The following is a 21146-nucleotide window of genomic DNA, read 5'->3' as shown; positions in this document are numbered from 1 at the left end:
GTGAAAAAGACTACAATATGGTATATATGCAAATACATATATAGTATATATTAGTAATTCAAGATTGAATTATTTTAAAAAGCAACAAAGATCCAGTTTCGACCGTAATAGGCATTTAAATTTCTAGTATTGATTGAGAATCACATAAGTTTCCATTTTAGCAAAAATTAACACAACAATAATTCTATTTTTGGGTACTTTCTATTTAGTGACACACAAGTCAATATAAATGTCATCCTACCTTTGTTTCTCACTGAATGTGAAGAAAGATAAAATGATGTTTATAACAATTTGTATATCATGTTGGAAAGCACTCTTTGTTACTCACTGATTGCCAAAATAAATAGAGGATGCTTTCCATTTAATGGACAAAGAGTGCTTTCCAACATGATATACAAATGATCAAACGGAAAATATCCAATGTAATTACACAGATTCCAAATCTACAAAATAATAGCAAGAATTGCTAGAAAATTTGCCTGGCCACAAAATTTGGAGTATAACATCTTAAAACAAAAATAACAGCAATAATTAATGGAAAATTTGCCTGATCACAAAATTGTGGGGATCACATCTTCAACAATTTGCAGTAAACATCAGCGAGATCATTAAGAATAAATACCTGAGTGATCTTGTCCGAATTGATCTGGTCTACTGTAGGAGCAGGATTGTTACTTTTGATAGGCGGTGCGTTCTCCATCGTATCCGTCAGCTGCAAACTGAACGCCACGAGTTAACCTAACCTAACTTTCTCCATTCGCCGGTGTCCGCGACGAATTCACAGTCGCACTTGCAGCAGATAAAGCGGGTAAACGTCGTGCGACGTTGTAAGTGTATTCTGTGGAGTACGCAGAACAATTCTCGTCGAATTCCTCCGATTCAATGTCGTTTTGAACGAGCCGTGTCTAATCACTCGCAATTCAAGGATACACGCCGAAAACTCACAGTTCCACCAAGTTCCACCATGCAGTTGCATACAGTTCACAAATCACAACTTCACATCTCTTTACGCTCGCAACTTCCTGCATGAGAAATAACGAAAAACTACGAAAAAACCAGGAGGAGTACAAGAAGCGACCTAAATCGAAAAGTGGTATATTCAAATAATTAAATATGAAAAAATATTAAAATTCAAACATTTAAATTCGTGAACTAACTTTTCGTCGTTGAAAGAAGAAGAGAATCCAAAAAAGCGACTGCGTGTGGCGCGAGATTTAAAATAAAAATCCCTTTCACATGAATTAATAAAAGAGGACATTCATATGATACTCTTAAAATAAGAAAATTATCCGGCTTCTCTTTAAACGAGATGTAACATAACATTAGCACGGGGAAGCAACGCAGCAGATATCTAATGAGAAATTATTAAATATTCTAAATTAAATATTCTGAAATTGTTAAATATTCAAGAATTTTTTAATTCACTTTTGTATTTAATTTTCACCTCATTTCAAAGTACAAATCGATCCTGAAAATACATATGTGTGGCGTGCCTACACGATTCAGATTTGGCGCGACTTCCCATCACTCGGTCACGTGACTGACTTTAGTTCGCTCCGAGTCTGATCCTCCGCGGAAGGCGACGCCGACAACTCCAACCTTTCCGGGAAGGGGAGTTTGGACTCCTGCCTTGAACAGCCTGACCGTCATGGAACGAGTTCTCCCGATGGTGTAGCGCGGACTGATTCGGATTGACGGTGCGACGCGTTTTAAAGTGACATTTCGCGGCACGTCGCCGTGAGGGATGCGCGTACGCGGAATCAGCGAATCGTCGCCGCGCTCTCTGGGAACGAGAGGACTTCCCCCGCCCCTCGTCTCGCGTCATCCGCCGTCGGTGACTCGCGTTTGGAAGGAGAGAACCTCGGTGCCGTCGACATGGCCGTCGTCGAGGAGTTCGATTACCTGTGCCGCCTATGCGCGACCAAGACTGGCATCCTGATGGGCCTGCCGATATTCGAGGCCGGCGATCAGATGCGCAACATCGACAAGAAGATAGCGGCCTGTCTACCGGTTCAGGTAAGGATGCAGCGCAATGAGCGATCGCAGCATCATGCTGACAGCGGCGAATTAATTTCCTATTCTAATTTTTTAAATGCCTTGGTTTTGGATTGAAACGAGTCTCTGCGTCCGTTCGTTCTCTTTCCAGATTGGAGATGTATGCTTTTTTTCGTACTTGATTAACGTTGTAAAGCATTAAATAATTTTAATTGATGTCATACCTTTAAATTATATAGCTATACCCTATACAAAAGAATAGTTAATTAGAATTAATGAACATTATATATGAGTGTCTTGTAAAAATATATGTATTTAAACTCTGCTAACTTATATCTTTATTAGACTTAACAGTAAAGTGTACATACTTCAGCGAATTTTCAAATATTATTTGTTCAGTTTATAATTTCTTTAACGTTTAATAATTTATCAACAATGAAAATGACCCGATCGGCGTCGAAACGTTTGTGTGTTTTTTTATCTCTTAAAATGTAACTTTCCTTTAATATATTACTTCGTTTTTCTAAAATCTTGTTTTTGTTATATTGGCTCGGTGCTCTACTGATCTTGTTTATATATTTATTATTTCGAGCCTTATTACTAATTCAATTTATATCTTTATTGTTATGCTATTTTATTATAATTAAATAGCAAATAATTTATTTTATATTTTAATTCCGAGAACAAAATAGAATGCTAATGTTTACGCTGTAGAAGATTGGATAAATAATGCTTGTTAGGACTATATATTATAATTTTGCAAATTTCAGGTGTCGTTGACAGATCAACTGCCCAAAGTGGTCTGTGAAGAATGTGCGTTTAAACTGGACCAGTTGTTTGATTTCCGTGAGAAATGTCTACACACGGAAGGAATGTTTATGGAAATGTTGAAGGAAATTGGCAAAGAGGAGATTGTGCATCTATCCGAGCACGATTTGGCAAGCGTGAATAACATGGGCACAATTCAGAGAAACCTGACTAGCATACAGATTAATAATGAAAATGTACAAAGCCATTCAGCCGTAGCTCACGAAACTACAGAATCTACCATACACACGATGCAAGTAATGGACGAAATGGATCTGGCTGGTGGCGAACAAGTAGTTACACAGGAAGAAATGGGTCAACAAGATACAGATATACAAGGGATTGACTGTTTAGATGGTGATACCGTGAGAATGGTTGATGAACATATACGAGAGGTAATTAACTAATTTCTATCTACTTTGTTTTTGTAAATCAGACAAGTCATTTATAATCATTATTTTGTGTATGATATGACTATGTAAATCTAGCATATATAAGTGAGATAGTTTATTTGTATAGTTTATCCGATTAAAAATAATGTTATGTGATGTTAGATAATTTTCATTGATTCCTTACATTTAAATTAATAATATTAGCTATACAAAAGAATAATTAATTAAAATTAATGTTATATGGACATCTCTTCCAACAATGTACATATTAAAATTTCGCTAACATATTTTTTATATTATGCTATTTTATTATATAATTAAATAGTATGAAATTTATTTAATATTTTCCGAAAGCAAAATAAAATGCTAATGTTTATGCTGCAGAATAATTTAAGATCGTTCTATTTTTTTAATTCGAATTTTAATTTATGATCTGCGAACCATTTTGTAGGTTTCAAACCATCAAATTGCAATGCACTTGGATAGTGATATTGCTGTAGTGGGAAACCTGGGTGGCCATTTAAGTCAATTAGGGATAAATTATGTTACCTCTATTAATCCTGAAGATCAGAGCCAAGAGCAAATAGTACATTACTGTGAAAATGTAAAATACGAGGCAGATCCAATAAAACAGGAATACCACAGATTGCAAGATAGATTAACCACGGAAGAGCCACAGCACATACTCAAAAATAATGTAAATATGTTGAATAATGGACAAAATTTATAAGAAAAAATTAATTACTTTTTAATTTAGAATCACACAAGTAAATAAAATAGCCATAAAAATAAAAATTGTTTAAGGAGAGTTTCGCTTGAATTTCGTTGGAAAAATCGACTTTTTTGCATTTTTTTCACATTTCAAGAATATTTAGTTCAAATTTTTATTTATTTTTTTTTTTTTGGTTCAGATAAAATAAAGACAAGCTATCATGCCTACCAATTTAAAATAATTTTTCGATGGCGGAACATATTTCATATTAACAACGTAGTAAATAATTAATTTTAATAAAACAATTTTTAATATTATCTAATTTTTGGCCCAATTTAGGCGAAACCTCCCTTAATATAATTATGTAATATGATTTAATTTTGTTTATATCTATTTCGATTTATAATTCAGGTACCAGTAGATAATTTCGTCTCTCCTCAAGCTGAAACGGAAAGTGAAATAGAAGAATGTATAAACGAAAATGGAACTCACGAACATGTGGACTCCATGAACCTACCATCTACGAGTCAGATAAACGGCGTACATTGCGAAATAATGGTTAAATACACGAAGAGAACGAAACACGCATTATTAGAGTCTACGCTTAGCAACCCTACCATAGATGAGACCGGTTCTAACTGGTACATGTGCCCATTCTGCAACGAAGCAGCTTTGGAGACGACCAATCTAGCCGCACATTTTGAGCAGCATTTCTGCTGCTGTTCCTGCGGCCTATATTTTACTAGTGTCGAGGGATTAAATCTACATAAGGAGCAATGCGATGTATATAAAACTGATGAAGTAGTCAATAAGGAGGAGAAGGATGTACAATTAAATGCAGTGTCGTTGCAAGAAAGCAATGACAATCAAGAAGGGCAGAAGAAACAGTCGACGGTAAGACGGAAGTGGACTGCGAAGGTGTGTACAGAATGCGGCAAGCAGTACAAGTCGAATTACAAGCTACAGGAACATATGCGCAAGCACACAGGCGAGAAACCGTTTCAATGTACGACGTGCGAGAAGGCGTTTCGCAGCAAGATCGGCCTCGCGCAGCACACGGCCACACACACAGGCCAATTTGACTACAACTGCTCCACGTGCGGCAAAGGATTTCAGTGCAAAAGCTATCTCATTGTACACCAAAGAGTACACTCAGACCTGAAACCGTACTCGTGTACGAAATGCAGTCAGAATTTCAAGACGAAGCAGTCGCTATTGGACCACGAGAATCGTCACCTAGGCGTAAAGCCGTACATGTGCGAGATCTGCGGCCGCGGTTTCATCACTAAGGGCCTCTGCAAGAGTCATCAGAAGATACACTCCGGCACCGACAATCGCCAATACCCATGCGCGGTGTGCAACAAGATGTTCGTCAGCAAGAGTTACCTGAACACGCACTTGCGCATTCACACGGGCGAGAAGCCGTATCTTTGCGAGGTCTGCGGCAAGGGATTTCTCACGCGGGTTGATCTAAGGATCCACTCGACCATGCATACCGGCGAGAAGAGCTTCAAATGCGAGATATGCGGGAAGGTGTTCGCTCGACGCGCGGCGCTACGTTGCCATCGACGGTCGCACACGGGCGAGCGTCCTTACAAGTGCGACGTCTGCGGCAAAACGTTTACGCAGTTTAGTCCGATGGCAATTCACAAGCGTCTACACACCGGTGAGCGACCGTACGAATGCGACGATTGCGGCAAGGCTTTCGTGTCTAGGTCGACTATGATGTCTCACAGAAAGAAACATCACATAACGAATGCTGTACAAAAGGATACGACTGTGACGCATAATGAAGATGCCGAGGTCAAACTTATTCTCTCGTCCGATATTATAGTCAGAGATACAGACGATGGGATTCACATCACTGCAGATTGAAGTTATGAAGGAAAACGACGTACGAATTTTCTGCGTTCAAGTCAAGGACGCAGTTTGGGTGCTACGAAATTTTCATTGGCATTTGTTAGATAAGAACTGCTTTCATCACCATAGTGTATTCTGTCAGTGTACATTTTCAAAAACTTTATATAAAGATATTTTTACAAGCAACGTATACTTCTTGCGAATGAAGTATATGAAGATTGAAAGCTATATTGAATTAGAGCGACGCAACATGATTTTATATATTCTATAATGATCATGATAGTCTTAATCATCACTTAACTTTTTTCTTCGTAACATCATACTGTAATTACAGATGTAAATACAAAATTTTTTATATTAGTGTCTATATTGCTTTCCGAAACATTAAAAATAATATTTATTTATTAACGAACAAATAAACTGATTACGAAACTCTAGGAAGATTAGCATGAACAAATAAACGCGCGTTGTTTTAATTTTGGAAAAATTATAGCAAGTTTATTAAATTTAATAGTAATATTTTAGCTTATATTAAAAAATATATTTCACTTTTTTCGAAAGATAGATATAACAGATTTTAAAAGGTAACGACTTATCATTAATAATAATGAAAAGATAACTTGTTTTATTATCCATTTTTGTAGTTTTACGATATATAAATGGATTTAATATATATAATAAATTCGTTTAAGTTTTTATATATATATATATAAAATTGCGTTATAATCGCGCATTATTGTAGAATATAAATTCAGCAGCATTATCGAACAGCATGGATTTCAGGTAATGATGATAATATAAAATATCATTTACGTACTTGATTTCGATTTAAACAATAAGTTTTATCAAAACGTAAGAATATAAAAACGTATTAACGATCGAGTATTCAAGATTGTATAAAATGTATGATTTTTCTTATTCCGTTCACATACATACACATTTGCACATAAGAAAATTCTATAATCTATTAGATTACATTTTTTATATATTCCTGAATCTTTACCTATCATAGAAAAAGTTGTTGTAAGAAAAACAAAATATTTTGTTATAGATATAATAGAGTAAATAAGTATTTACTACTATATCTATTCATTATTATTTAATAGTAAAATAATATTTAATAAATCGAAGGCTGATATGCTTTTATGACGAAACGCTATTTAATGATGACAATGCTTTTATAATCGAACACTTTCTGAATCCTCTCAAAATAATCCAAGAGAATATAGATATAATTAATAATTATCATGAACAATTGTATATTTTTATACAGCTACCAGGAAACATCTCAATAAATCAGCTTTCTGCATTACACAAAGTAGAAATTGTGATATATGATAAAATAATTGAATGTTATATTTGTAAGATTGTGATGAATGTCATATTATTATTAACAAAGTCTTTGAAGAAAATATAAAAAAGCTCCACACTGACATGCGTTTTTAGTTAGCCGTATGTTCCTAAATGTACTCTGGAAATTACATTGAATTTCTCTCACGGATCATCTTCGAAACTCATTAATATTCAAAGAAAATTAATTAATTAGGTCGAGTGGAATTGAATGTAATTGAGTTTACTGAAAATTCGCTTTATTTTGACAATACGAAATAATATTGCAGAAGAGGCTGTTTATTACGTACCTCAGTTGACTCTACCAGCAGCAATAACATTGTCATTGACAATGGGCATGTAGAAAGTATCGGCGTATCGAAAGATGAATATATATAAATTTATGTATGTTCAGTTTTCTTTTTTCCAAATATTCTTTTTATTATTTTGAATATATATATATATATATACATATATATATATACATATACATATATATATGTTGAACGCAGCTGTTGTATATGCACAATGAGTACGTAATAACAACCTTTACAATAACTGCTGCTGGCTTTGCCTATATCGTTCTACAATTGACAACGAATATTTATTCTATAATTTGACATTAACTACCTACGCAAGGCATCGATGACATAATTTATTTAATAATTCTGTCGCCTATCACTATATCTACATATGGGGCCCCTAAGCTACGGATAACAACAAACTATTTAACAGGATTCATCAATTGATGACCGCAAATTATACAATACACATTTATGTGACACGTCGTGGCTTCGTAAATATAAAATACATATAAAATTGTAAACGGCTTTTTAAGTAGAAAAACAGAAACTTATGCGACGTTTCAATAAGGTACAAAATACATTCGTCGTTGTTTAATAACTCCCTTAGAATTTCGATTTGGAGCACTATTTACTACTTTAATACAGTTTTCCTTCTGTACGTATCGCTTGATATTTTGTAAGCGTGCAGGGGCCCACAGTAAATCGGTGGTCGCTCATATGAACAAATTTTCTAATTTCCTAGCAGTGTTAAATACGTATATTACAAAGCACCATGATCTAAAATTATAAATATACAGGGTGTTTCATATGTAGCATATAATGATATAATGGAAAGGATATATCCACTTTTATGTATTTTTTTAAAGAAATTATATATAAACGGAGAACCAATAAAATATAGTCAAAATGTTGTCACACTGATAAAATTTTTACAAATATAAGACAACGCTATATACATTAATGTATGTAATTAACACCCTATATATATTTTGACTACTTATGATTATGTAAGATTAAATAGAATTACATCTTAGATTAGTTACATGTATTTTATATAACAAAACAGATATTAACGGAGATATTCGGTTAAACCAATACGTTTTCGTTTGTCTCAAATGTTACACATGTAATGGATGGTGCATGGTTTTTGAGAAAAATTTCTATATATACAACATATACGTTTTTTGTGGTATTTTTCAATTGTGATTATATTGATCCCAAAGCTGCATCTTAAATATTAAGCTTATATATAAACCTAGCATAATCACAGCGATTTATCCGAAATGTAATATTTACCACAGGAACATGAAAAATAATATTGAAAAATATTCAAACTTCTGTGAAGAAAGAATTGATTATTTAACTGGCACAAAATAGTACCATGCAGATAATGTAAATGTGAGAAATTTATTGGATAGTCGATTGTGACATCGAGAAAAAATGAATATTTCTGGTGTGTTGAATATACAGTTCAATTTTCATTTGCTTTGAGATCAGGAATGAATTGAATATCTCTTCGCAATAGCATAAAATTATCTTATCACGCTTTTAATTTCCATGCAATGAATTGCTATTCAATTATCAGACATTCTTATCCTTCACATTGCAATTTTTAAATTAGTAAAAAATTTTACGACAACATATATTGTCAACATAAAATATTTAATACAACGAGACACATTAAATTATTTCTTTTGTACAAAATTACTGATAGCTTTTAAATAAAATTCTGAATAGATTTCCGCTGTTATATACGTTACATGTCAGTAAACTGACACAGATACCGAACTGTTAATTATAAGCTACTGTTACTATTACTTTGTTGTACACATATAGCATAAAATAAGAATTAAAATTTCTGTGCAAGACGAAAGCAGCACGACATGATGATTTAAATAAGATAAAAATCTTCATTTGTACAATTCATTATTTAACGTATATCGTGCTGCATTTGCTTTGAGTAATAATGGTGCTTAGACATGAATCATCCTGACTGTAAAAATTAGAAAATTGTATTATAACATAGTGAATATAAAAGTCATATTTATGCTCTGTTATCAAATAGTAACGATACAAAGAAGAAACACAAATCAAGTGCTAAGTCTTATTTCTGAATGCTGCTGTTATTTTAATCATCCTATTTTTAGGATGTATCAAGTACTTCTCTCATTTCCATAAATTTGTATTATATTCTAATGTTATAATTTCCAGTACTAAACACTTAAAATTATAGCGCCAATGTTAAAGTAAACATAATTATACAGCAATGTAGTCCTTCAGTCTTTCTCTCATTTCAGCTAACTGTCATGGATCAATTCTTTATGCTCGTTATAATATACATGCAAATTTATGATTTTTTGATGATTAAATCACTCATTGGATTAATTAAAATCACTCTCGTCTTCATTATTATAACTTTAACGTTATATGTATAATATGTGCGATGTAAATCGTACCGTAGGATAAGAGGAAAGAGACGGTTGGTCCTCCTTTGATATCGGATGTAGCAGCACATGTATATGTAACATTTTTATTTATGTCCAAATTTAGTACTCACGATTTTTCAAAAATCTTTCAACGATGAGAGATGTTTCTTCAGTGAAATTCTTCATTTCTCTTTCATTGCATGCGTGATTCAATTTATATACTAGCTATTTTATACAATGCAACAACAATTAAAAAAGCTTTTATTTCCTAGAGAACTTATACTTTTATCGAATATTACAAATAACAAGTAAATATACAGTACGCACTACCTTATACTTTATACAATGCCGGACAGCAGCTATCTGTAGTGATATAAGAGCTCTGTCTTAACTTACATTATTGTTTAGCATTTGGACGATTTGGATGTTACAAATTCTTGACTTATCGACACATACATCCAAGATTTAAAATAAATCGATTGTACATCGACAAATTGTAACTGGACCGATGGTGGAGGTTGAAGACAATATCCTGGTGTGCATCACTTTTTCACTCGATATTTTTTCTACTACTTTTACATTTGATCAAAGAAATTAATGCAGAGATACACTGCTAATTGAAATTAAATTTCCATAATAATGTGCTACATATAGTCAAGCAGTGTCACTATGTGTAGTATTTCAACAATTCTTCGTGTCTTAATATAGAAGCTTCTCTAATATCATTTGTTTCAGCACTGGTAGATCGCTAATGTCACGATGGTGAAAAATAAAGTCTTACCAAAAATGAAGAGATATAAATTATATGAAATTAATGAAAGTTTGTACAAATTAATTTGAAAATCACCTATTTTCCTACAGCAAAATAGCTTTGTCAATTTAAATAATAGTATCAAAAATACATATATATTACAACAAATTTAAACAACCCAAAATACAAACTTATTTACGCGTATACATACTATTATTGCTCCAATGTGCTACAACACTGATAAATGGATGCAAGGTTTCATTCAATGTGTCCAATCTAGCCCAGCTTCATCACAAGGTTTGATTAAATTTAAGTATTCCACCCTAAAATAAATACTGTTTACATAAAAATTTTTTTTCTCACTCTCCTCTCTCTCTCTCTCTCTCTCTCTCTCTCTCTCTGAGATAAATTATTTAGGAACTTTCATTTTATTTACTTTTATAAAATATAATACCACATTACATTGCCTCTACATGTTAACGGTAATTAAGCACCAAGTGAAAATTTCATTCACTTACAATGCTACTTCATGGCGAGCGTCTGTTTGAGATGGCGCATGAGGTGGCTGCCAACGTCATGTACCTCAGGCCATTGCTTTAACACAAATACTATGCCCAGTACAACGAATGTAGTCGTTAATATACGCACCCTGCACATGAAACAATGAGGCTTAGTACAGCTGTAACAGACATGCGAAAACAAAACAAAATAATGAATGTGCAAAATAAATTCAGATGATTGCAGTGATTGCGATATATTATAATATGAAGATGAATAAAAGAAATACATAAATTATTTATTAATACATACAAACGATATATCCGTTATTGCACAATTACATTACATTTTAACTTTCTACTTACATAGCATAGAAATCTATAGATATTTAATAGAAATGAATATAGATATGATGGAGAATAAAAATCTAAATGTCATTGTTTAATATCTCTAGAATGCGGAAAGTAAAACGAAAAAGTGGTATCAAAAGAATAAAAGAGCAAAAAATATTTCAATAATAAGCTTACCTAGTTCTGAGAAAAGGCATCATAATACCAGCACCCGTTGCAACAAGGAGCAAAACAACTTGCAATACTGTCAATACTACATTTATCAATTTTACAACTAACGCTCTCGCATTGCTATTATCTAAACCCTCCAATGTCACATATTGTTGATGCTGTTGTTGTTGATGTTCCATTTTACAAATTTTAGTTTGACAACTCTCTAACATCTCATGTATATCTCGTAATCTATCTTCACTTTGATATTGCACTTTCTCCTCCATATCTGTGATAGTCTGCTTCAAGTTTTCCACTTCGTTCTGATGCAATTCTGTTAAATCATTAATCTGTTCTTCTAAACGTTCGCATCTAAAACGTTCTTCTTGGAGGGAATGAGAAAGATATGTCACTTCCTGCTGTAATGTCTAAAAAAAAAAGATTAATCAAATATTTGTGAAAATAGTTGTATGCAGGTAATTTTTTTTTAGTTAGAAAATATATTTTAGTTTGAATTACCGGATATATTTAAATAAAATTAAATACAAACCTTTACACTATCTAATTTTTCTCTCATTCGATCAAGATTTTCCCGGTGTTCCTGTAGTTCTGCAAAAATAGATTTGAGACTCAAGGCTGCATTATTACTGTGACATGTATGCGGCTGTCCTCTACTACCAGGGCCACTTTCACTAGTTACGCTAGAACACTCCGATCCTTCCTCAGATGGAAACTTCATAGCCGCTGCACTTTGGGTAGATCCCAGACTGCATCCACCCGGAAGCGTAGCCGATCCATGGTGAGTTTTATCATCTTCAACGCTAGCGTTATCACCATTACCTGCATGCGGTGTATCGTTTACATAAAAAGTCGAGCCATCTGTAGAGACACAGAGGTGGCAAGTTAGAATGTTATCCAATACCAAAGCTTGGCCTTTTGAAGTAATATTATTTTTAAAGTTAGTATGTTATTCAGTTTTCTCAAACAATAGTTAAGTCTCGTTCCTGTTTTATTTGTCTTGTACCTTTTTTATTTTTTAAAAGGTCAATCGTTTCACGATATAAAATGCATTTTTTTAAATTGTGATAGTAGTAAAACAATTAGTTATTATATATTTTAGCATTATTACAAGAGAGTATTGGATAACTGACAGTAAATAAAGAAAGGCAAATGTGTAATTATAGAAGCCATTGTAAATCATCTAATACTTTGTTATATAATAATATAATGTTAAATAAATATATGCAACATAATGTGTGGTAAAATTATATCGAGTAACTGTTCTGCATCAAAAAACAAAATAGAAGTTTAATAAGCACAGTTGAAAGCAAAAAATATAGTATATAAGCCAACTAATTTTTAATCATAAATTTTAATCAAAAAATATAGTATATAAGCCAACTAATTTTTAATCATACTTTACAAACAATAATATATTATCATTAATTATTTCTTTGTAAAGAAGATAGAAGCTTGAAGCAGCAAAAAAAATAAGAATACTGTGCATGAAGCATATAATAAAGTGAGTGTAACTCTCGTTCTTTGGACAACACATTACTTACTACTCTCAACTGCCATGATAGCAAAAACGTTAAAAAATATTTATTTTCTTATCTAAATATATTTCACATTTTTAAATAAATTGAAATGACAAGAATAGATTATCTGAATCATACTGTAAGAATTATACGATTTTATTTTTTGCATTTAAATAAATTGCATTTATTAATTTATCAATTTAAATTGTTGTTTTAACCAGGTAGCATGTTATACTTCAGCTTGAATCATGTAAAATTCATTGGAAATTTATTGACACTGTTACTTACGTGATAAAGTATTTATATTATCGGCACTTCCAAATTTGTTTTTAATAAGATGAGCAAACTCTCTTGGTTTAGACATTACAGTTCTGCAATAAAATATGATTAAACATAAATAAACGTATAACGTTTTACTTAACTGTACTTTAAAAAATTTCTCGTAAATAATTAAGAAAATATATTCTGTATTAATTTTAAATTGGAAGGATATTAATGGCAGTGCAGTTCTAAAACGAAGTGATGAATTAACCACATAAAAATAGAGTTTCAGCATATTTGAGAATGGGATCTATTTTTATATGAACACTCACCCTGAAAAACCAGTGATTCCATCCCTGATGTTTCCTCCTACATGTCTGGAATACAAGCCCAAATTAGCCAAAAATATTGCTTTCAACGCTTATCAAATATGATATAATATATGTATATTTATATGGATCTTATTCAGTGATAAGTTTAAGTATTTTTTTCGAGATATAATTACAATTAAAAAAATCACTTATGTATAACTCACTTAAGTCCTTGTCCCATGTCGCGTAACATTTCCCTCGGTTGTCTATGACTTGTCGGTGCACCATTCATTTCATAATTTCTTAATTTTTTTGTGTAGCTGTCTAACTTTTTTTGTAACTGTGAAATACTGTGCGCCGATTTTTGATTCTTCTTTTCGAATACCGTTTTAATCCTAGTTAATTGCTGCTTGTCCGCATTAGCGGCCAATTTCAAATATTCATTGACGTTTTCTATAGAACAAATGACATATAACAACATTTTGTTTTTGTGTACATTAACTAAATTTAAAAAGTTTTATATTACCATCCCGCGTGGTTTGTTCTATTCTTATCTGTTCTCGCGTTTTAGCAATTTTGCTTTGAATATGTTCAATAGCTTGACGAACTCGTGCTGCACTAGAGTCGACATCATCGCTTATCAACTCAGAAGAACCATTTGATAGGAACGATTGGGTTGTGTGGTATTGTTCCTATAAAAATATAATGATATTTTTCTATACTTCGAAAATTACATCTTAATTATTGTTGACAGCGATATGTATATTGACATCTTGAGTGATTTTAGTCTGTAAAAATTCAAATTTACTGCGAAAATTTTTAATAATTGTATATAACACTATTGAGAATGGTCTGATGACAGACCGAAACGTTTGGTTGTATTATAAATTATAATAAATATGGATTATTGTATGATCCTGCACTAAATTCAGCTTGTGTACGTGGATGAAGCCGTTTAATTATTGTATTGATGATATTTTTCATTCAAAGTTATACAAAAAAAAACATAAAAACTATAACGTTAACCATAACTATAGAACTAAAAACAATAAATAAATAAATAAATAGCGCAGTTTAAATAAAAAACGATTTATACTGTTATTCTTTTCGTAGAGAATTGTAAGATCTTTAAATTTATTTATCGACTAAAGGATCTAAAAATAAACGAAACTAATATAATTATTTAAAATATACGCGCTTATTATTTAAAATATAGTTATACTATTTTTAAATTCATAACTTTGACTACATATTAGTGATTGATGACTTTGCAACCTATTATGTTAGTTAACGTATACACAATAGCAATATTATGTAACTCTTTTTATATAAGAGCACAAAGACGTGCTGTAGATTGCATATACACATTAGATCTAGGTAAAGTAACAATCTTGCTGTTTTTGAACACTTATTATCGTATACCTCATTAGACTCGAGGTATTTAAAATGAGTCAGAAATACATACTCCTTCGTCATCAGTCGGTGGATGAACATTTGGCACAAACTCGTCTGGTTCGGCAGTGTTTGAAGTACTACTTGGTTCATCCATGGCATCTCCTGTGCGGATTAAATTTCCTGGTGACCTTTGTCTGTTGCTGCCTTTCATGTTGAGGCTACTTCCGGTACCGCCACCACCACTACTTCCACTGCCTGTGCTACCCTCTCCTTGAGAACTGAAACAAATATTTAACAAATATTTATTTATTATTATAGTTTCTTTAATTTTTAAACAGATTTAATCTATTTAAAAATTAAATTTTATTTAACAAATTTTAAAATTTAGAATAGTAAAATAAGTTAATAGATAAGTAAATTATACATATATACATATGTAAATAGATTTTGTATGATTCATAGAAGAAATTGAATACTAAATGACATGCAGTAATAGTAAATTGTATGTATGTCTATTATACTAATAGAATCTTACATTGGGGCATTACGCAATCTTGGAGTATGATCCAAGTTTGCTGTCGGTTGTTGCTGCTGCAGTTGAGACGTCGAAGTTGTCCTACTAGGAGATCCACTGCGCGAACTGTTTTTACTAGAGGTGTTCACCATCAAGCTTGCCATACCTTTGTTCTAAGAAAGTTGTCATCTATCTACTTCGTTTCAATAAGTTCAAATTGAACCTATGAACATAAATTACAGGTATAAGGATGATGTAAAATACAAAAGTAGTACAATATTATATGATATTTTATAAAGTAACAATGGTCATGTCATTACTGTTGCTATTATTAATCTACTTTTATTAGAATCAATCAATAAATTAATATTTGATCATTTTAAGATGTAAAAAGCAAAAGATACAATTCTAATAATTAGTATCGAGAATTAAAAAATTTATCTCATACGGGAGAGATTATTTTTTGATATTATTAGATAAATTTAATATCAACGGAGTATAGACGATATCAGACTTATGATAAATTTTTATCTTGCTATGATTCATAGATTCTTCCTTAAAATAAACAGCAAAACAAGCAAGCTCAATTGCGAAAGCTTATATATCTCAATATGCATTCATTTATAATTTTATTCTAATATTGATATTTATGCATCATAAATACTATGTAAGGATAAAAAAACAAAGTATAAAAAATTACAGAACAAACACTTCACAACAATTGGACCCCAATTGGTCTATCTTCGGCAGTAATTTTCTCCCTAAGAGGTTACATTATCTAATTTATACTTTAAATATACATTGAGCACAGAGACTGTATCTAAATTTAGAATGTAGGATACTTCACATAAGGAGAAATATATTCACGTTTCAGAGTTGTAGAAAAATTATTTCTATTAATATATAAATAAATTCATTAAAGACATTATTTGTATCTTCGTTAAACACAAAAATTCTATAAGTTTTAAAAAATTGTTTAATTACATTATATTAAGATAAAGCTTTTTATTTAATATAGATAAGTTGCATATTTATATTAAAAATTGTATAATTATAAACATTAAAATTATAGAAATGCCAAGAGCTGTTTTTCTCTAACCACAGTGGAAAGTGCTGTATAAGCATCACTTTTCTTTTAGTTCTACGTCGTATCACTGCCTTTAATTTGATCATATTAACTGATGAATCATTGCTATTATCATAACTACCGATGCTGATTTGTAAGAATGCCATATTAATGAGGATCATAGTCCGAATGATAGTTCTTTTAAAATTCTTTATCTACCTCATTCATGTTCCAGTTAACATTTTTAGTTAAGATATAAATACCAAAATAGAAATACATTAAGTATGAAAAAGATTAGAGACTCTATAACAAAGTTTGGCCACGAGATGATAAATTTCTGATTAGCCTGTTTTTGCAACTTCAGTAAAATATCAGAATGAATAAGATAAGTAAATATAAATTAGAATGAGCATATATGAAGAGACAGTATATACTCTTTTCTTTCTCTCTTCTTCACTCTTGTTTTAAATTGCTCGTTATAAGGTCTCTAAAAGAGACGAAATCGAAGCAGAATATTCTTCCGCATTTAAGATATGCAAAAATTTGATTAGCAAACAAAATTAGGAATGAGGAAACACAAGAGGAGAGAAACCAGTTTTTCAGAGCAATCATTAGTTCTGCCAATTTATGAATGACGAGGAACTCAGTTTGGCTAGCACGTTGACATAAACATAGATGAAATCAAACTTGCCGATCACGTGGCTGGCGAAAGTCTCGGCGGTGATCTTTAGACGGCATCTGGGTGGCTGGGCACAAGTTCACAAAACGCCACACGCACACGACGGTCCCGCGGTGGCGGGACGCAGAGCGGAGATAATACCGCGCTGTCACAGTCTGTCACGGACGGTCGTGCGTCGTCACCGCCGCGTCCTCGGACTACTCCAGGAGAAGTGGAAGGTCCAGTCTCTGGACTTCGCTCCTAGCCACGTTCAGGGACAGAGCGTGATTTTGCTCGTGCGCGATCGACCTGTTATGCGACGAAGCGACGGAGTATCGTGTGGCAATGGGCAGTATCGATGAAAAACACACAGGACCGTATTAATAGCGCGTTCTCGCAGGGTCGATGGCGGCGACGTTGAATCTGTTAGGTTCCACCCTTATATTACAAATAATTTCCTGCAAAAAGGAAAAAATTGATTTGCTTTAAATAAATCTTTCATCTTTCTCTGTCAGTACACAAAAAGAAAATTACAACCCATAATTAAGGCACTGATATAATTAAGACCCGGTTTCACAAATGTAATATTAACATTAATCTATGGTTCAACTTACTGTTCATCTTTTTCCAATTCAAAAATTGAAAAAAGATGAGTTAGTCTTACATTTGTGGAATCGGAGCTAAGTGAACGATTTCACTTATGAAAAACAGCACCGGTAAAGATTATTCGTGTCGATGCCGTGATGCGAAAATTAACTGGCGAACAGTCCAATCGTGACGTGATTTACATTCGCCTGAATCAGAGTGAGGAAACGAAAGGATGGTCGATAGTAGCACGCGCTAATTAGTTCCAATTAACTGTTCTTCGCGGCGTAGGGTTATTCGTGTCATAACTCTGGCTCAGGTGCCGACAGCAGAATTAAATCTTGGCAGAGCGCACGGCGCCGAGACGGCGTTGCCGCAACCGGCTCAAAAATACGCAGTCCAGCGCTTTAGAGGAGGCACAGATGATTCCGCGAGGGAGAGTAAACACGCCGTGTCCTCCGGATTCTCGATCCGCCTCGCCTGATCCCTCGTCGCTGTTTGTCGCGGAACGTAAACAGAAAGTTGGACGAGCGCAATCGACGTGAAATGCGCCGCGATATCGCGATATCGCGCGATCGTCGGCCAACGTCACGATACGGCGTGGAAGTGCACGCCTTATTCTAGTCCATGGACGTCTTTCTCGGCCAGGAAATAAAATAACGCGCGTGTCAATGCGTCAAATCATACCTCATGGCTCACTCTGACCCTCCCACGAGTCTTCTTCTTCCCCCGGTGACTCTCCGTGAGTCAGACACACTTTCTCGACAACAACTCGCTCGCTCGCTCGCTCGCTTTTTCTCTCACGCACATTCGCGAAATCGTGTCGTGTCGTATCGTCGTCGCTCTCACCTCGCTCGCCGCGCAGTATCCCACGGTGTCCAGGGTATCCTAGGCAACGTCGGACCCACGAAGGCACGAATGCGCGATCCACACTGATCCGAACCTCGCGGCGCATTGGCTTCGTTTACTCCTTGATTCACTCCGCCCGTCCTTCCGTCCTTTTCTTTGTGGAGAATTCGCGTGTCTGTCGTGTCCTCGCGTACATACGTACGTACGCGACAAGACGAGACAAAGCGCAACGGGTACAACCGCACTGCGGATCCGCGCAAGACTGGCTTTGTCACTACACGCTCACTGCGAGACGGCACGGGCGTGTCATCGCACGCTGACCGATCTCCCGCGTGCCATCGTGAAGAAATACCGCGCGAGAACGGCAAGAGTACTCCCGTTGATTCGCGGAAGATGGCCCCGCGCGCAATCGAGATTCGAGACGGGTCGACGGGTTGACGGATATATTAATGGCAGGGACGGCACCAGGCGATTCGGTGCCTTGAGAATCGTTCCTTGTAGCTGAACTTTTTATATCGAAACAGTTCTTAGAATTTTTATATTATTATTTTATGTATTCTCTCTCTCTCTCTCTCTCTCTCTCTCTCTGTATACAAGTGCGCAATAAAATTAAAAAATTAAAAATCTTAGAATATTTTAAAATTTATATATATACGAAAAATTCTAAGAAAAGACGTATAATATTTTTAAGTATCTCTAAAAAATGTTTCAATTCGTATAAAAATTCTTGAAGAAACATTTTTTAGAGATAACAACCAAAAATCCAAAAAACGGCGAATGAGAGTCAGCGTGATAATTAATACGCAATCTTAAATCTTCAATCCAGATAATAGAATCTTTATTCCAAAAAATATAATAATTTTTTAAAGATACTTAGAAATATACATGAATTCTGAAATATTCTGAGATTCTTAATTTATTTTTTAAATTTTATTGCGCACTTGTATACAGAATACATAAAATAAGATGAAGCACCAACGAAGTTGCTTTTACAAAGTCCAGAATTGAAGTGTAAAAGAATCATGAAACGGAGGCACGCAATTTTGTAAGATTTTATCAATAATTCTAATATAAGAAATTTAAAAAATCTTAAAATATTTTAGAATTCGCATATGTAAAGAATTCTAAAAAGAATGTGTATAGACTTTCTCGATCCTTTTGAAGTGTTTCAACTTGTATAAAAAAAAGAAACTAAAAAGTCACAAAATTCAGATATTCTGAAAAATTCTGAAATTTATATAAAACTTCAGAAAAATTAAAATTTTCACCAGGAGAGAAACATGAAATGACGTAACGCGAGAACAGCATTCTGCGGCAATTGACACTCATTTTTCAATGAGTTTTACAGACTACAAGAGAAAGTTCTTTTCTTTTTAAAATATACTTGTGTATCGATTTACGTTTGTATAAGGTCGGAATCAGACTACTCATTGAAAATTAAGATTGAAGATTGAAATTGGACCAATGAGAACAAAGAAATTTTAGCTTCTATTGTTTTGATTGGCCATATTTCAATATTTCAATCTTCAATCTCAATCTTCAATGTGTAGTCTGATTCCGGCCTAACCCAGTGAGAAATAACAATGGAATCGACATCGAATCGATGTCGTTCGACGTCAAAATCGAATTGACGTCGAATCGACGTCGATTCGACATCGATTCCATTGTCATTTCTCACTGGGAAAGGCGCATTGAAGATTGAAGATTGCGAATTGAAAATTAGAATTTGACAATCAGATAAGTTTAGTTTTATATGTATCCTTCAAATTTAATCAAATCATTTGATTAAATTCTAATCTCCAATTCGCAATTCTCAATCTCCAAAACCCGCAGACTCAAACATGTGCTTCATGGATATTAAAGGAAGAATACAGGGTGGACCATCTGAAGTGATCCAGTCAAATATCTCGAAAACTAGTAGGGATAGAGAAAAATGTTTCGTATGAAAAGTTTAGGGTTACACGGGGGAAGTATGGTACTGACCTTGAAAAATCCTTGGAAGGTCATTTTGAAGGTCATTCAGGGGTCACGATGGTTTTTTTAAATGGAACCCCTAGTTTTTCACCATGGGATGAGAAAGCTGGTTTCAAGCCCTTTACGAAACACTGGTTGTGGTCCACAATCCGCCCACTGGGGTCCGAGTTATGGACCATCAAAGTCATTGATGAACTACTCTTAGCGCTACCCAGGAACAACGACGTGGACGTGGTAGTTCTCTGTTCCCTTCGAGGTGCTTGATTTTTGTGAGTCCCCTTGCCTCTCACATGTGGGGTGCTTGATTTTTGCGACTCTTCAACAGTTTTCGAGAGTCGATACTCATTCATAACTCTGATTGAATCAAATGGAATAATCCAAGAGATTTCCAATAGTAAATCGTTAACCGAACACATGACC

The 21146-nt window shown here is 33.7% G+C and overlaps 3 protein-coding genes across 6 annotated transcripts in view; 1 reads left to right on the top strand and 2 right to left on the bottom strand.

The window, feature by feature from the left end:
* LOC108765388 (intron-binding protein aquarius) overlaps nt 1–1555 on the bottom strand; it is a 26894-nt gene extending 25339 nt beyond the window's left edge. Inside the window, exons 1-2 of the mRNA XM_018514082.1 lie at nt 1500–1555; nt 623–719 (exon numbers count right to left, since the gene is read on the bottom strand). Coding sequence (XP_018369584.1) covers nt 623–719; nt 1500–1525 — 123 coding nt within the window. The 5' untranslated portion in view covers nt 1526–1555. The remainder of the gene's footprint in view (nt 1–622; nt 720–1499) is intronic.
* Nucleotides 1556–1866: 311 nt separating this feature from the next.
* LOC108765395 (zinc finger protein 93) lies at nt 1867–5924 on the top strand. Its single transcript, XM_018514093.1, has 4 exons — nt 1867–2016; nt 2766–3197; nt 3646–3891; nt 4318–5924. Exons 1-4 carry the CDS (start codon nt 1876–1878, stop codon nt 5779–5781), a joined length of 2283 nt encoding a protein of 760 aa, XP_018369595.1. The 5' UTR covers nt 1867–1875; the 3' UTR covers nt 5782–5924.
* A 4832-nt stretch (nt 5925–10756) lies between these two features.
* Dmtn (transmembrane and coiled-coil domain 2 protein Dmtn) lies at nt 10757–17423 on the bottom strand. Of its 4 annotated transcripts, XM_018514113.1 has the most exons (12): nt 17352–17423; nt 15616–15817; nt 15151–15358; nt 14212–14377; nt 13910–14138; nt 13707–13751; nt 13402–13484; nt 13138–13146; nt 12126–12415; nt 11603–12003; nt 11096–11256; nt 10757–10900 (listed from the first exon to the last, which is right to left on the bottom strand). In XM_018514113.1, the coding sequence occupies exons 2-11, from the start codon at nt 15756–15758 to the stop codon at nt 11100–11102; spliced, it is 1731 nt and encodes a 576-aa protein (XP_018369615.1). In that variant the 5' UTR covers nt 15759–15817; nt 17352–17423; the 3' UTR covers nt 10757–10900; nt 11096–11099. The 4 variants fall into 4 exon arrangements, with proteins under 4 accessions (XP_018369615.1, XP_018369606.1, XP_018369625.1 ...); XM_018514104.1 differs by lacking the exon at nt 13138–13146 and having other exon boundaries at nt 12126–12454; XM_018514123.1 differs by lacking the exon at nt 13138–13146 and having other exon boundaries at nt 11096–11226; nt 12126–12454.
* Nucleotides 17424–21146: the final 3723 nt, after the last annotated feature.

This window comes from Trachymyrmex cornetzi, unplaced genomic scaffold, assembly GCF_001594075.2.
Source record: "Trachymyrmex cornetzi isolate Tcor2-1 unplaced genomic scaffold, Tcor1.1 scaffold117, whole genome shotgun sequence".
NCBI lineage: Eukaryota > Metazoa > Arthropoda > Insecta > Hymenoptera > Formicidae > Trachymyrmex > Trachymyrmex cornetzi.
Note: the sequence above shows the minus strand (reverse complement) of the source record. Positions and strands in the feature narration are given on the sequence as shown.